Raw genomic sequence first — 15,545 nt, forward strand, 5'->3', positions numbered from 1 at the left:
CCCATTGAAATGAATGGGAGCCTAGTACAGCGTTTAGCACAGCAATGAAAATGCAGCACTGAATGCTGTACAAAAACGCCTGTGTGAGGGAGGCCTTAGTGCCTCTTCACCTCTGAACCACCAGCGTGACAGCAACCACGGCTACAATTGCTTTACTCACTCAAGCAGCTCTGGTCCGGCCACCACGGCTGCTGTATGCAGAGACCCTGTCTCCTTCCCCGCCGTCTGCACTGTCTACTCTAAATGCAGGAATACGGGCACCAGCAGGAATGCCAGGAGGACACAGGGTTTTGGCTGGATGGAAGCTGTTTGCGTGAGTCAACTGCTTGCTGCATATCTGACAAATTGGAGCACATTTTACTATTGGTGTTGCTCCAGAATTCGGGCATAAGTTGTGCAAATCACTTTAGACCAAAAGAAATAGATGCTGAGCTTCACTAGACACTGTTCAAAAGTGTCTGAAAAAGGGGGATAGGGTTTGAATGGAATGAGGTTTTTAGAGAGATTTATCAGTTGAGACATTTTTTAGTCTCACAAATTTTGAGCAATCTCAGACCAGTAGGTAGAAAAAGTTTAGGAACATTTCTTGATATATTTAAAGATGCAACACATTTATCAACCCCACTGCAACAATGGTACATTTGGTAAATTTGGCGCATTTTGCACTGCAGAGAGGAGAAAATGTATGCCAGAAAAGTGGCATCAAAAATTCCTCTAATGATAAATTTACCCCAATGGGGTCAGAAAGTCCTTGTAAACAAAAAATATATTGTGGAGAGAGTGAGGCCAATATGAGTATAACAGCAGATGGTAGAACTCTGAGTGGTATCAAATGTGCAATGTTTAAAAATCTGGTCTCCATCACCCAGATGGCAATCCATGGAAATGTGAACCCAAAGACAATCAGTCAATGGAAGTCAGGAGGCATTATTTTGTGCACAGACAGCGCAAGATGAGTCTTTTACCTCTTTCGACAACTTGGGTATTTAAGAATTAGGTTCCAGAGACTTGCAAATGCCAACACAATTTGCCCCTTTGGAACTACAGTATGTTCCCATTAAAGAATTCTTAATCTTTGCAGTTTGGTGCAGAGATTTTACCTGGAGGTACCTGGAGGTTCGTCACCAGATGAGTTGCAGAACTTGGATCCTGCGTGGAGCATCAATAATTTACTGTGGTTTAACACCAGCATCAACAGGTCTAGACAAAGCATCAGCCTTTAAAGGAAACCTGTCAGATTGCACACACTGCCCAAACCGCAGGCAGCATCTTGTACAGCCCGAGGAGCTCAGCAGATTAATGTATAGTTTTGTGAGAAAAGATTCAGTATAACTTGTATTTTGTACATTTACAATAATTTGTAAAAGTTTTAGACAGGGGTAGAAAAGTTCTGCAAAGTACAAAGTTTTTTCAAAAATAGACAGGAGAATGATCCCAAACATAAAGCCAATGTCAGTAACATCTTCAGCATAAAGAAGAACAGGGGGTTCTGGAAGTGATTATATGGTTCCCACAGAGCCCTGAACTCAACATCATCAAGCCTGTCTGGAATTACATGAAGAGAGAGAATGATCTGAATAAGCCTTCATCCACACAAGATCTGTGGTTATTTCTCCAAGATGTTTGAAACAATTTCCCTGCCGAGTTCCTTCAAAAACTGTGTGCAAGTGTACCAAGAAGACCTGATGCTGTTTAGAAGATGGTGGTCACACCAAATATTGATTGGATTTAGATTTCTCTCTTGTTCATTGACTTTGCATTTTGTTAATTGACCAAAAATGTATTAACACTTCTATTTGTGAAAGCATGCTTATCCTGCTGGATAAGAGACCCGCACAGAAATAGCACATGCCGCGATTTGTTTTCCGCGTGCGTTTTCAAGCAGACAAATTGCGGCTGTGTGCATAGGATTGCGTTTTGCAATGCAATCCTATGCAGGCGGGCACGGGTGGAAATTCTGCGGGAAATCCCGCTGCAGAATTTCCGCCTGTGTGCTGGGGGCCGAAGACAATTGCCAAAACACCCATTCCTTCTAGTAGATGTTGCTGCACTTTTAATACCGATTTAATGCTGAGCAACTCCTGATCACAGGTGAAGTCATTTCTGTTAGCAGAAATAAACATTTTTGAGAAGAAGAAGCAACTCCAGAAATATTTGCGAAAGGACAGCACCAATTCCCGTAGATGAAGTATTGACTTCCTGACAACTGACCGCTGGGATTAGAACACAGAAGAACTGGAACACAAGCAAATCCCTTCTTTAACTTTTGAAAGACTTTCACAACTGTGTTTTTTACTATTTGCTCTCTTGCAAGTCAGGGCCGAAAAGAAAACCACAAGGATGGAAAATATCAACTGGCTCTAATGGACTTGTATCAGGAAACAGAGGGCACAGCAATAAGTGACCGAGCATTACTGGTAGCAAACAAAACTCTAACATAGGGTATCTGCACATGACCAGTTCATACTTACATATGGACATTCCATTGGAAGGCACACGTACAGTACTTGAACATTAATGGCAACGGTCTCAGTCATCCATTATGGCTACATCAGGTGACAGTCTCTAATAGAACTTATTCAGTCTCTTATGGCTTCAATGGCAGATTACAATTGGAATGTTTTAGACAGCTGCCCCAGGCCTGAGGTTCCAGGGGAGCCAAATGGCTAACTAAACTGCCCCTATTAATAATCCACCTCAATTGTTTAGGAAAGTACTGTTAATTAACAAAATGCAAAGTGAATGAACAAAAGAGAAATCTAAATGAAATTAATATTTGGTGTAACCGCTCTTTGTCTTCAAAACAGCATCAATTCTTTTAGGTACACTTGCACAGAGTTTTTTTTTGGTTCAAAAATATTTTATTGAGCATTTTTAATAAACAGATATACATTAGCAGAATGAAAAGGGGTTAACAGGGTGAGGATGGGGGGTAGGGAGGGAGCGGGGGGAGGAAGGTAGTCGTGGACTATAATCAGTACTTTGGGTTCAATGGCAATGTATGAGTGGAACATTAAGAACATCAAGAACATCTCCTGGATCAGCCTCTATAGTCTAGTGTTAGCGCAATTTTCGCTATCTCAGATATACTGTGCGTTCCAAATTAAGATAATATGTGCAGGCCTGGAGAGCCTTTCAAAGACCACACGGCTTACATCATGTGTCCCAAAAGAATCTCTAGCTTTATTAAGTGCGGGTAAAACTTAAAATCAGTTTCAACACAGGAAGTCAGGCAATTTAGCAGTTACAGTGAGCTGATAGGCCATTTCTCAGAGGGAGGTATTTGTGAGGTAGCTTGTGATGTCATCCATCTGGGAGGAACTTCAGTGAGCACGCTCAGTTCATTCTTGAATTTGGTCTCATGAGAAGAACATCCTGTTTCTCCTCTCTGCTTGACCAAGACAAAGACAAAGATATTCCTAGATAGGTTTCTGCCAGTTAGAACTGGTTTAACCAGTTCTTGGACACACAGCACTGCTTCTCCAATTCTTGTGGAGGTGTGTGTGTGTGTGTGTGGGGGGGGGGGGGGGGGGGGCGATGTTCCCTTCCCCCAAAGGATTAGACCATACACAAAATACAGTATATTCACAGTTGACAACAGAAAATACATACAAAATGGTGAACATATAGGATATCTCCCACACTAGTAATTCACCATTTTAACTGCTTCCCACATGACAGGAGCCCTCCATCTTCAGGTTTCGCTTCTCAGGGGAAAGCCTTAATTTACCACTCTCCCACTGAACACACTTGAGTAATCCCTCTGTACTGAGCTGGGCTATATCTTTTTGATTTTCCCCCTGTTGGTCTGGAATATCCTGGTCTCTCTCAGATATCCTGTAGAATTTCTTCGTGTGTTTCCTTCTCACATTACTTCTCATTCATCCACAGATTAAATTTAAGGTTGGGGCCAAAGCAAACAAACATATAAACATATAACTGGCCCATCAGACACTTTGAACACCAAGTGGGAGTCACACCCGGGCTTCCACACAAGAGGGATGTAAGGGTGGGAAGAGTCAGTGGCCCATGAATATGTCGTCGCTCACAGGGTCTATTTTCTGGAGCCCTGTTTTCTCATTAGAGGGTACCTGTTTCCAGCCACTTTCCAAGTGCGTCCAAGGACCTGAAAGTTATCCAGGTCTGCCATGTATGGTAGTACTCCTCCCAGGCTTCTGGCCCATCTGCTCCCAGTTCTTCAAAATGCATTAGGGTGTGAATCTCCTCGACCCACATTATTCGGGTTGGGGCGACGCTGGAGCGCCACAGGCTTGGGATAATCCTCCTAACTGCAATGATAAAGAATCTGAGGAGGCCCCTCTTGGTTTTGCTTATCGGTCCTGGTAGCATAGAAAGAAGAGCTAGTTCCGGGGTAGGAGACACCTCACCATGGCAGATATGGTTGTATAATTCTATCACCTCCTTCCATAGGTTTGACACCTGAGGACACCCCCACCAGATATGTAGCATTGTGCCTCTACTGTCATTACATCTCCAACATGCGGAAGAGGTCTGGGGGAACATCCTCTGGAGCCTGTCTGGTGTTCTGTACCACCTTGACATTATTCTAAAGTTTAGGTCCTGGACTCTACCCGCCGTGGATAGCTCATGTGTCAAGAGCCAGGCTCTTCTCCAGCTCTCAGGTCAGAGGCTTCTATCCAATTCCCTTTCCCAAGCCCCCACGTACTCAGGGTCTTTGTCCTCCGTCTCCCGAGACAGCAGCATCCCGTAGAGTCTGGAAATCATATGTTTAGGGGGTGTGGGGGCAAGATAGTCATTCAAACTCTGTTAGGGGTTTTAACTCGCTCACTCGTGGTATCAATATGTTTACAAAACTCCCCAGCTGAAAATATTGCAGCCACATCCCTGGCTTGGTCTCGCTGTCTCCCAGGATCTCCTGCATCCGCCTCAAACCCGATTCCGACACCACCACTTGCACAGAGTTTTTAAAGGAACTCAGCAGGGAGGTTGTTCCAAACATCTAGGAGAACCACAGAGTTTCTGAGAATATAGGCTTGCTCAAATTAAAATGTTTTCACAGTACTGTAAATGATATCCAGGGATCCCATCCTATTCCTGTTTTCAGAACTAAGCCGGGAGCGGACTCATGGACATAAAGGGTAAATGCAGTGTGAATGAGGCCTGCATGTCTACAGAAAAAATATATTTGGACACGTGTACAACAGCTTTAGATGTAATATCGTTTCTATATAGTAATCTTGATTCTGTTGCTATATCTATGCACTAAGCTTGGTTCTGGTACTGTATGTACTAAGCTTCGTTCTGTTAGAGTATCTATACAGTAAGCTTGGTTCAGGTATTGTACATTTGACATAGTAAGCTCAAATTTGTTAATGTTCCATGTAGTAAGCTTGGTTCTGAAGCCATGTCTATGCAGTAAGCTCAGTTCTGGTATTGTATCTATCTATCTATCTAGTAAGCTTGGTTCTGTTACCTTGTTTAGCTAGCAGATCATTTAAAAACTTTAGACTTTAGAATCTTCATACAGTCCAGGGCCCATTGTAGACTTAAATATATGACTAAGGCCGCCTGCACACGAGCGTTCCGGATTCCACTCGCGGATTTTCACGCGCGTATGGTACCTAAATGTGCTTGCGGATAGGTGCGGATGCGTGAAAAATCACGCGCGGATATACGCGGATGTGTTGCGGAAAAAAACGCGCAGAAAAATCCGGAAGACACCCTTATTGTAAACCCAACCCCTAGAGAACTGCCCATTCCCTGGAAAACAGCTTAAAAACCAACACCCAGACTCCGTTCTGTCCCTCTTGCTTGTGTGAGCACCGTTAAATTATTCTGGCAACATGCTTTCACCCGGTGAGCAGATGTCTTTGTGGGCATGGTTGATCCATGTAACTTTTTTCGGACGTACTGCGGTAACGGAGGAGGAAGAGCCCCCCAGGAAAAAAAGGATGTACTGGGTGCACCCTGGCTGGTGTCTGCTGGCTGCTCTCTGGTAGATGAGGGGACTGAAAGGACAGATCTGCAGTTGAAATGTGCCTGTGAAGCTCTGTGCTGTGTGTTGGGACGCCTCCTACCATGCCTACTTCCTGTAGTCATAGCAACCAGTGACTCCATCCGCAGCTGCACTCCGGATGTACTGCGTGAAAAAACGCACCTATTCACTTGTATTGGAGGCTTCACGCGCATGATCCGACCAAAATTAGAACAGGTCGCAGATTTTTTCACTCGCGTGAAAAAACGCGATACACATCCGTCCGTCTGGGGACAACTGCGGATCCTCATAGGAGTATATTGGCTGCGGTCTGGGGCGGATTATGTGCCTAAAATCACGCGCTTAAAATTCTGCTCGTGTGCAGGCACCCTTATGCTAGGTCGCATGTAGCTTCTATCACTGGTGACATCACTTGTAAAATGAAAACAAAGATCTGGTACCGTGTTAGCCAGTAGAGCAAAATGTGATTGTTCTCAGCAAGAGAAACGACGTAATCTTGTAGATATGATACCTTTTAATGGCTAACAAAAATACATGATGTAATAATAGCGAGCTTTCGTACCAACGCAGGGTACTTCTTCCGGCTTAAATGGATTGGATCTGAAGAGGCATGCATATTTATACACACTTATAACATACATACTTATGACAAGGCACAGATATGGATGTGATTGGTTCGCACTTAAAAGGAATTCTGCAACTAGACACTAGACCATAAAACTTTCACTCCGCTATCAGTGTCTAGTTGCAGAATTCCTCCAAGCATGGAGTCCTTGTATTCATGAGTGGCGGGCTACTCAGCCCTCTTGCTTTTGATTGACAGGTTTCTCCCCATACTGCACTTAGGCAGGGGCGTTCGTCAATAAGTGACCGGTATATCATTAAATGGTTTAGCAACAATGTATGTACAAAATTTGTGTTCATAAATAATAATGCATAAGATAAAAATAAATTAATCTTGTTTTCTTTATCTGATTAATTGAACAACATCATCATTGAGTCCAATTTATTTGTCCATCTCCCTAGACAGTGAGAATAAGATAGGGAATAGCGTTCTTTCAAAGGAGGACGTTGGAAAGCTTTATAAATTCTACACAAAAGCTTCTAATGTCATTCATTGAGATATACAGAGGTTTGTTGTCTCTACTGTGTATATTGTAAGACAGTGACTGACAAAGTGCTGGAGGGTGGATACGTGCCACCGAGCGGCCTGGGCTCGGTGGAGGAAGCCAGCATTTCTGTGTCAGTAACGCTATGTTACTGACACGTTGTAGTTTGGTAAGTGGCTCCAAGCCGCATAGTCCGGGCCAGCTTTCCGGGAGTGGTCAAAGTGAAGAGTGGGATGGCCACTCGCACGTACCAGGTGGGGCTGGTACCAGGCCTTATAAAGTCTGGGCCTGCAGGTTAGAGCCAGAGAGAGCGCGCGTCTGGCTGAGAGCCAGGGAGAGCGCGCGTCTGGCTGAGAGCCAGAGAGAGGGCTCTGTGGAGCAAGGAGCCCGGCTGGCCCAGCGTGTGGGCTGAGAGAGCCAAAAGGCGAGGTTGACAGGGTGACGCCCCTAACCTCAACACCCAGGAGGGTGTGGTGAGACCTCCACAGGTCTGAGGACTGGACTGGCTGTGTGCAGCAAGCAAGAAGTATTCTGACATTTTGGAAGTGAGTAGTCAGGAACAAGCATATGTATAGTGAGTGCTCAGACGAGCAGGTGTTTATTTCCGTTTTGGTTTTGTTTCTGCTGCAATAAACCCAGGCAAAGCCTGGACTAAAGAACGTTGTTGCCCGGTGTCACTGTCTCTGGCCGCGTATGCCCACGCTGCTACTGCCCCTAAACGCTAATCCCTCACATATGTTGTTTGGATGCGGGCAGCGGTCTTAAAGAGACATACACCAATTAATGGACATTTTGCTGCAGCAACTGGAGAACCGTTGCTAAGGGCAACCGCCCAAAAAGAGATTGTCTGAGCGTGCCATAGCCCCATGTCCCGGGTGGAAGCTGCAACGGCGCAGCAACCAGATACAGCCAGTATGGAGGAATGGCTGAAGCAATGGATGCAAGAGACAGTGCTGCAACAGGAGAATGTGGTGCAGCAACAGGAGACCATGGCTCAGCAACAGAAAGCGCAACAGGAGACCATGGCTCAGCAACAGAAAGCGCAACAGGAGACCATGGCTCAGCAACAGAAAGCGCAACAGGAGACCATGGCTCAGCAACAGAAAGCGCAACAGGAGACCATGGCTCAGCAACAGAAAGCGCAACAGGAGACCATGGCTCAGCAACAGAAAGCGCAACAGGAGACCATGGCTCAGCAACAGAAAGCGCAACAGGAGACCATGGCTCAGCAACAGAAAGCGCAACAGGAGACCATGGCTCAGCAACAGAAAGCGCAACAGGAGACCATGGCTCAGCAACAGAAAGCGCAACAGGAGACCATGGCTCAGCAACAGAAAGCGCAACAGGAGACCATGGCTCAGCAACAGAAAGCGCAACAGGAGACCATGGCTCAGCAGCAGAAAGCACAAGAGGAGGCCATGGCCCAGCAGCTGAAAGCCCATGGAGAGGCTATGCGGGTGCAGCGGGAGGAAAGGCAACGCCTAATAAAGCAGTTGGCTACACTGACAGTCACTCAAGACTACAGGGAATGAGCCCCTTATACGACAAACTGAAACGGATCACACGGCTGTGTTGGGAGAACAAGCCCCTAAGTGTGAAAATTTGAAAACACAGTTTGAGAAAGAAACTAGTCTTCAAGAGGTGGAGCAGCTGAAAACAAAAAGTGCAGCTCTCTTAAAGGAGAAGGAGCATTTTGAGAGGTTGGCTAAGGAGGAAGCTGATCACCGAGTGTTGCTGCAACAGATGAATGTTCAGTATGAACAGCGCTTAAAAGAGATGAGAAGTAAGAAAGAAAAGTTTAAGGGATATCTTTCATCAGCCCGTGAAGAGATACAAGACCTCAGAGATGTAGCCAGAGATGAGGCTGACCGCAGAGTATGTCTGGAGGCACAAGCTGCGCAGTATGAACAGGACTGTAAGAAACTGCAAATGAAAACCCAAGAGTTGGAGATGACGTGTTGCAAGTTAGAAAGAGCTTCTACAGATGCACGTAATCAAACTACAGGTTTGCAGAATCAGGTTGCAGAGTTGAAAATGCAGCTAGCAAAGAAAAATGGTGACTGGGAGTGCCAAGTAAGTCAGCTCAAGGAAGAGCTGGAAATACAGAAAGCTGCGTGCAGTCAGACCAAAAAGCAAGCAGAGTTCTTGGAAGACTTACTGGGTCACAAGGAAAACCAGTAAGTGCTGCTTGAGAGACTGGTGTCCCAGCTACAGATGAGCTTGGATGAGGAAGCTGAAGTACATGCAACCCAAATCCAGGAGCTGGAACGGAGTCATGCTGTAGCTGTGGGAAAACTGTCCAAGCTGTTGAAGCAACTTGAAAAAGTGAAAGAAACATTGGAAAGTGAGTGTCTTGAGCTGTCCCAAAAGGTGAAGGCGTTGTTGGAAGACAAGTACGCATATGAATGCAAGAAAGACACAGTAGAGATGCAGCTTCAAGAGCTACAAATAAAGATAACGAAAGGTGACCGTGTGCAGACAGCGTTGTCTGAGCAGGTGAGCAGGCTGCAGGAGAAGCTGGAAGCTCAGACTGAAGAGTCTCAGAAGTTACTGCAAGAACAGAAGCAGCAGAAGCTTGGTCTCAGTGCACACCTGAAGGCTATGCAAGATGAGAAAAATGTGCTCCTCAAGCAAGTAGGGGAGGATGCAAAAGCTAAGAGAAACCTATCAGAGCAGATTGCAACACTTCAGGCTGAGGTGGTGGATCTGGAAGATAGACTGGAGAAGAGTGCTTTGTGTCTGGATTCTGTGGAAGAGCAGAAAAGAGAAATACAAGGAGAATTAGAAACTACAAGGCAGCAGTGTGAAGAGAAGACAGCTGCCTGTGATAAACTCAAGAAGGTTAAAGTACATCTTCAGCAAGAGATAGCAGGTGCTCCTGTGAAGCTTGGTCTCCAAAAGGACCTTGTGTCCAAACTAAGAAAGACACAGCAACTATGTGAACAGCAGCTCACAGAGGAGAAAATCAGGTCGGCAAGATGTTACTGAATATGAGCGTGCTGAAAAAAGGGTCTGTATGAAAGAGACCGAAGTGTTAACTTTAACGCACACCCTGAAAATGATGTCAGAGACGGAAGAGAAACTGTATGAGAACCCTGCATGCTGGGTCACGGTTGAAGAGCAAGACAGTGAAATCCTAGAAGAAGTGGAAGCGCTAAATCAGCTGTTTTGTCTTCAAACTGATGTCTATGATGAACTTGAAAAGTTTACAGTGAGTCTTCAGCAGGAAGTAGAAGACATTAGTGTGGAGCTTGGTTACCAATGTCAGATGGCATCCAACTGGGAGAAGAAACAAAAGAGGTGTGAACAGTGGCTTACTGAGGAGAAGTCAGTGTTTCCTAAGGTTGCAAAAGAAAGGCGTAACAAGCTTGTGCACACTGAAATGCAAGGCTGGATTAGCGCTAAGACAGATGCTAAGAAGAGAACCCGGACACGGGAAAAGCCCAAAGGAGTGTTCCAACGACCGGTAGCAGAAATGGAGATCCTGCTAGAGAATATTAAGAAAGAGACTGAAGCGCTAACCCTGAAGCACCCCCTGAAAGTAGTGTCAGGCAGAGCAGAGCTTCAGCAGTTCTCAGAGAAGTTGTGCATGAAGATGAAATGCTGTAAATCAGATAGCCAAGCGGCTGAAAGAAGTGTTCTGAAACCAGACATGTCTAAAACCCAGTTCAGACAGAAAAGAAAAAAGGGGATTTTGTTAAAGAATCTGAAAAAGTTACAAGTAGTAAAGAGTGCCAATTTATGTTTACAAAAGGAGACTACTGAGGCTCAGAAGGTCTCACAAGTGGACGCAGAAGTCTTGAAAGAACTGCAGCAAAAGAATAGTGACGTACAAAAGCAAACCCCAAAAGTGAAGAAACTGTTTGTCCAAGTGGTAGAAGCCTATCGCAGGGATGCTGGCTCCAAAGACCAGCTCATCAGCGAACTGAATACTACCAAGAAAAAGGCAGAGTCAGAGGTAAAGGAACTGGAAGAACACAGAGACAAGGTTCTTGCACTAGAAAGAGACCCCCAAGCCTGGAGCTTTGACCCTGGAGGGCCAAGAAGAAAAGACTTTGAGCATGGGACCGAAGCCCAACACCCAGGCCTTGTCAAGGACGCATTTCAGGACAGCTAAGTGTCCGAACCCACGGGCTCGAACAGAGGGGGAGGGTATGTAAGACAGTGACTGACAAAGTGCTGGAGGGTGGATACGTGCCACTGAGCGGCCTGGGCTCGGTGGAGGAAGCCAGCATTTCTGTGTCAGTAACGCTAAGTGGCTCCAAGCCGCATAGTCCGGGCCGGATTTCCGGGAGTGGTCAAAGTGAAGGGTGGGATGGCCACTCCCACATACCAGGTGGGGCTGGTACCAGGCCTTATAAAGCCTGGGCCTGCAGGTTAGAGCCAGAGAGAGAGAGCGCGTTTGGCTGAGAGCCAGAGAGAGAGAGCGCGTCTGGCTGACAGCCAGAGAGAGAGAGCGCGTCTGGCTGAGAGCCAGAGAGAGAGAGCGCGTCTGGCTGAGAGCCAGAGAGAGAGAGCGCGTCTGGCTGAGAGCCAGAGAGAGAGAGCGCGTCTGGCTGAGAGCCAGAGAGAGAGAGCGCGTCTGGCTGAGAGCCAGAGAGAGAGAGCGCGTCTGGCTGAGAGCCAGAGAGAGAGAGCGCGTCTGGCTGAGAGCCAGAGAGAGAGAGCGCGTCTGGCTGAGAGCCAGAGAGAGAGAGCGCGTCTGGCTGAGAGCCAGAGAGAGAGAGCGCGTCTGGCTGAGAGCCAGAGAGAGAGAGCGCGTCTGGCTGAGAGCCAGAGAGAGAGAGCGCGTCTGGCTGAGAGCCAGAGAGAGAGAGCGCGTCTGGCTGAGAGCCAGAGAGAGAGAGAGCGTCTGGCTGAGAGCCAGAGAGAGAGAGAGCGTCTGGCTGAGAGCCAGAGAGAGGGCTCTGTGGAGCAAGGAGCCCGGCTGGCCCAGCGTGTGGGCTGAGAGAGCCAAAAGGCGAGGTTGACAGGGTGACGCCCCTAACCTCAACACCCAGGAGGGTATGGTGAGACCTCCACAGGTCTGAGGACCGGACTGGCTGTGTGCAGCAAGCAAGAAGTATTCTGACATTTTGGAAGTGAGTAGTCAGGAACAAGGATATGTATAGTGAGTGCTCAGACGAGCAGGTGCTGCTTTCCGTTTTGGTTTTGTTTCTGCTGCAATAAACCCAGGCAAAGCCTGGACTAAAGAACGTTGTTGCCCGGTGTCACTGTCTCTGGCCGCGTATGCCCACGCTGCTACTGCCCCTAAACGCTAATCCCTCACAATATGTAAGTGGTATAGACGCATTACTACTATATACACCTGTTCTAGGTTTTACTAATTACCATTCCCATAGAGCAACTTTGTGCATATTTCAGAATGTGAATACACCAACAAGTAATTGGAGCAGCCTGCAAACATTTGAATGTGATTTCTGTAGTCTATGTAAAGCTGGGTTTCCATTTCAAGTGTTTTCCACATTTATACTGTTTTTATTGCAGCTTTACAGTGTTTCTAAGCTTTTTAATCTACATCAAAAATGTATTATAAAATCTGCATGTGGTTCTGGGACATATAGCTTTTACAGGTGAAGCACATTGAAACCATGTATTCTACCTGTAAGACAAAAAGAAATAGCAAGAAGGATCATTCATTATTCATGGTTTGGCAGGTAAAAACCAGAGCTAGTGAATGGAAAGGTCAACGTCCTACTCAATTCTGGTTGGTTGAAGAAGATTAAAGGAACTCTTGGCGTGACTAGAGTATAAAAGATCATTAGGGGAACGCACAATAAGACTAAAAATACTATGTACATCCGTTACCTGCTTGCTATGTGTGTAAGGTCTCGTACATGTACTGTTATATGGCGCTTTCATTCAGCATCAGATTGAGCTTGTGGAGGAAATCTAACAGAGGAAGGTACAGAATGGCCGCTCCAGCGCGCTCCCGAGCAGTGACAGCTCGTCTGCGCATGCGCAGAAGAGCTGTAGCGGGGAGCACACTGAAGCGGCTCGTGCTGAATGGAGAAGACCGGACTGCGCAAGCGCGTCTAAAAAAGCAAGCTGCCGGCGAATTTAGACGGAACCATGGAGACGAGGACGCTAGCAACGGAGCAGGTAAGTGAAATAACTTCTGTATGGCTCATATTTAATGCACGATGTATATTACAAAGTGCATTAATATGGCCATACGGAAGTGTATAACCCCACTTTGTTTCGCGAGACCACCCCTTTAAGTCTGAAACAGAAGTCTTTCATTTCAATCCCCGTTGTCATACACATAGGAAAGGTAATGCAATGTTACATTATATCACACATCAATTACATAGAGGGTATGATTTTTGGTGAAAAAATAAATAAATAAATACAAATATATATAAATGTATCCATATTGCAACTAATTGATGTAGTGATATTCTCTGTCCCTCATCTTTAAATCATTAACTCATTTCTTTGAGAACTGAAAGGTTACTGGGAGGCATAGAGTAAGTGAGTGTTCACAACAGCAGCACTTATGTGAAAAACATTCTCATGTCTTTGACTATAATATAGTATTGATGTGTTAGGGCTCAGATGTAAGCCATACAGCTGTATTCATCTAAATATGGTACACAAACCAGTTGTTATCTCCACGGTTTAAGAAGGAGGAACAGTCATTTTCCAGACACCATGTCTAGTTAGTCCCTCACTTGCTTTTAAAGGGACTTTTCTAGTTTCCCGGATATATGTGTATACTGGCCTTCCATCCACTATATGAATAAGAGGGCTTTTAAATTACTGTCTTTAACCGAATCCCCTAGTCTCTGTGTTAGCCATTTTCTCCATCCATACTTACGATGATTTTCACACAGTGCCTAAACTCCATCCACAAAAACTGTATGAGCTTCACAACTGAACGCTAAGGACCAATTAATCTGTGAAACACCTCTGGAAGAACGGTAGAAGCAATTATCACTATATGTACTGTATTACATTTTTTTTTGTACACAGGAGGACTCTGAACACAACAGGTATATTCACGCAGACTGATAGTCTATTCTACCTAACGGCCATAAGCAATTGATTGTCAGTTCTGTAAAGTTTGTGATTTTACATGAAAATTGATCAGTTTCTCCTCTGTAAAGCAAAAGCCTAACAACAACACATCGTGCTGCTACCATGAATGAAAGTGTTTCTGGCTTTGTTATTTTGGGATTTTCAAGCTTGGGGTCCTTCCGCCATCATATCTTTATCATTTTGCTTCTGCTTTATTTTCTAATCATTACTGGGAATGTAACCATAGCTCTTATTGTCTGGGTTGAGCCACGTCTGCATACACCCATGTATATGTTTGCAGGAACGCTGTCCTTTCTAGATATATGTTACACTGCGGTCACAATTCCACAAATGCTAGTCATTTTTTGGATTGGCAGCGTCTATATTGCCTTCAGTGGCTGCCTACTTCAGATGTATTTCTTTCATTCCCTGGGAATAACCGAAAATTATCTTTTGACTGTAATGGCCTATGACCGCTACATCGCCATTTGTAACCCTCTGAGATACTCTACTATCATGACTTCTAAGTGCTGCAAGCGTCTTATATTTGTCTGTTGCTTATGTGGCTTTATGAGTCCTGTGACTAAATTGATTTTAATAACATTTCTACCGTTTTGTAGATCTAATGAAATACACCATCTTTTCTGTGACTTGTCTCCTCTTCTACACCTCGCTTGTGCAGACACGTTTCTCAATGTCATTACTGATTTTGCCATCAACTCTTGCATCTTTTTTTTAACTACTACATTCATTGCTTTGACCTACTTAAAAATCGTGATTACGATAATAATGATGAAGAGCACAGAAGGACGTAGAAAGGCATTCTCAACATGTGCAGCTCATATCACTGTTGTGCTGATATTTTTTGGAAGTGTAGCCTTCATGTATGTAAGACCACAGAGAGTATACGCACCCGAATTTGACCAACTGGTAACGATCAACTATACTATTTTGACCCCATTGTTAAATCCTGCTGTGTATAGTCTGAGGAATAAAGAGATAAAGAAAGCAATTAAAAAGTATGTTCAGCTTAACGGTACTAGTCGTAGATAATAGATTGGTTACACTTAAATTCTGTTGGTTTTATCCAAGGATGATCCATGTTTAGACTCGGAGATCTGATTGCTTTCTTTTTTAGTCATACTTATACATTTTTATGTTTTTTTACTGCACCACAAAGTGGCCATGTTCTTCCAAGAGTGGGCATTGTCACCAAAGGTTTAGATAAATTAGGAGCACTTTCACATATGACATAATTGCTGAGGGTTTGAAAACAATAGGAGATGCGATGAGGGAACATGCACAAGATAGAACATGCCACAATTTGTCTCCTGCACCACATCTACTTTTTTAATCCGCAGCAAAAACCACATGCGCTTTTTAAGAAAACACCAAGTGTGAATGGAGCCTAGACAGAGATTTTGAAAATGAGGACGAAC

General features: G+C 45.0%; 1 protein-coding gene across 1 annotated transcript; it reads left to right on the forward strand.

The window, feature by feature from the left end:
* Positions 1 to 14,229: 14,229 nt before the first annotated feature.
* Positions 14,230 to 15,159, forward strand: LOC136610073 (olfactory receptor 6N2-like). Its single transcript, XM_066589340.1, has one exon. The coding sequence runs from the start codon at positions 14,230 to 14,232 to the stop codon at positions 15,157 to 15,159; it is 930 nt and encodes a 309-aa protein (XP_066445437.1).
* The last annotated feature ends 386 nt before the right edge of the window (positions 15,160 to 15,545 follow it).

Source organism: Eleutherodactylus coqui, chromosome 2 (genome assembly GCF_035609145.1).
Source record: "Eleutherodactylus coqui strain aEleCoq1 chromosome 2, aEleCoq1.hap1, whole genome shotgun sequence".
NCBI lineage: Eukaryota > Metazoa > Chordata > Amphibia > Anura > Eleutherodactylidae > Eleutherodactylus > Eleutherodactylus coqui.

What these genes read in the sequence shown, in the direction of transcription:
- LOC136610073 (XM_066589340.1), top strand. Translation starts at nt 14,230, where the DNA reads ATGAATGAAAGTGTTTCTGGCTTTGTTATTTTGGGATTTTCAAGCTTG.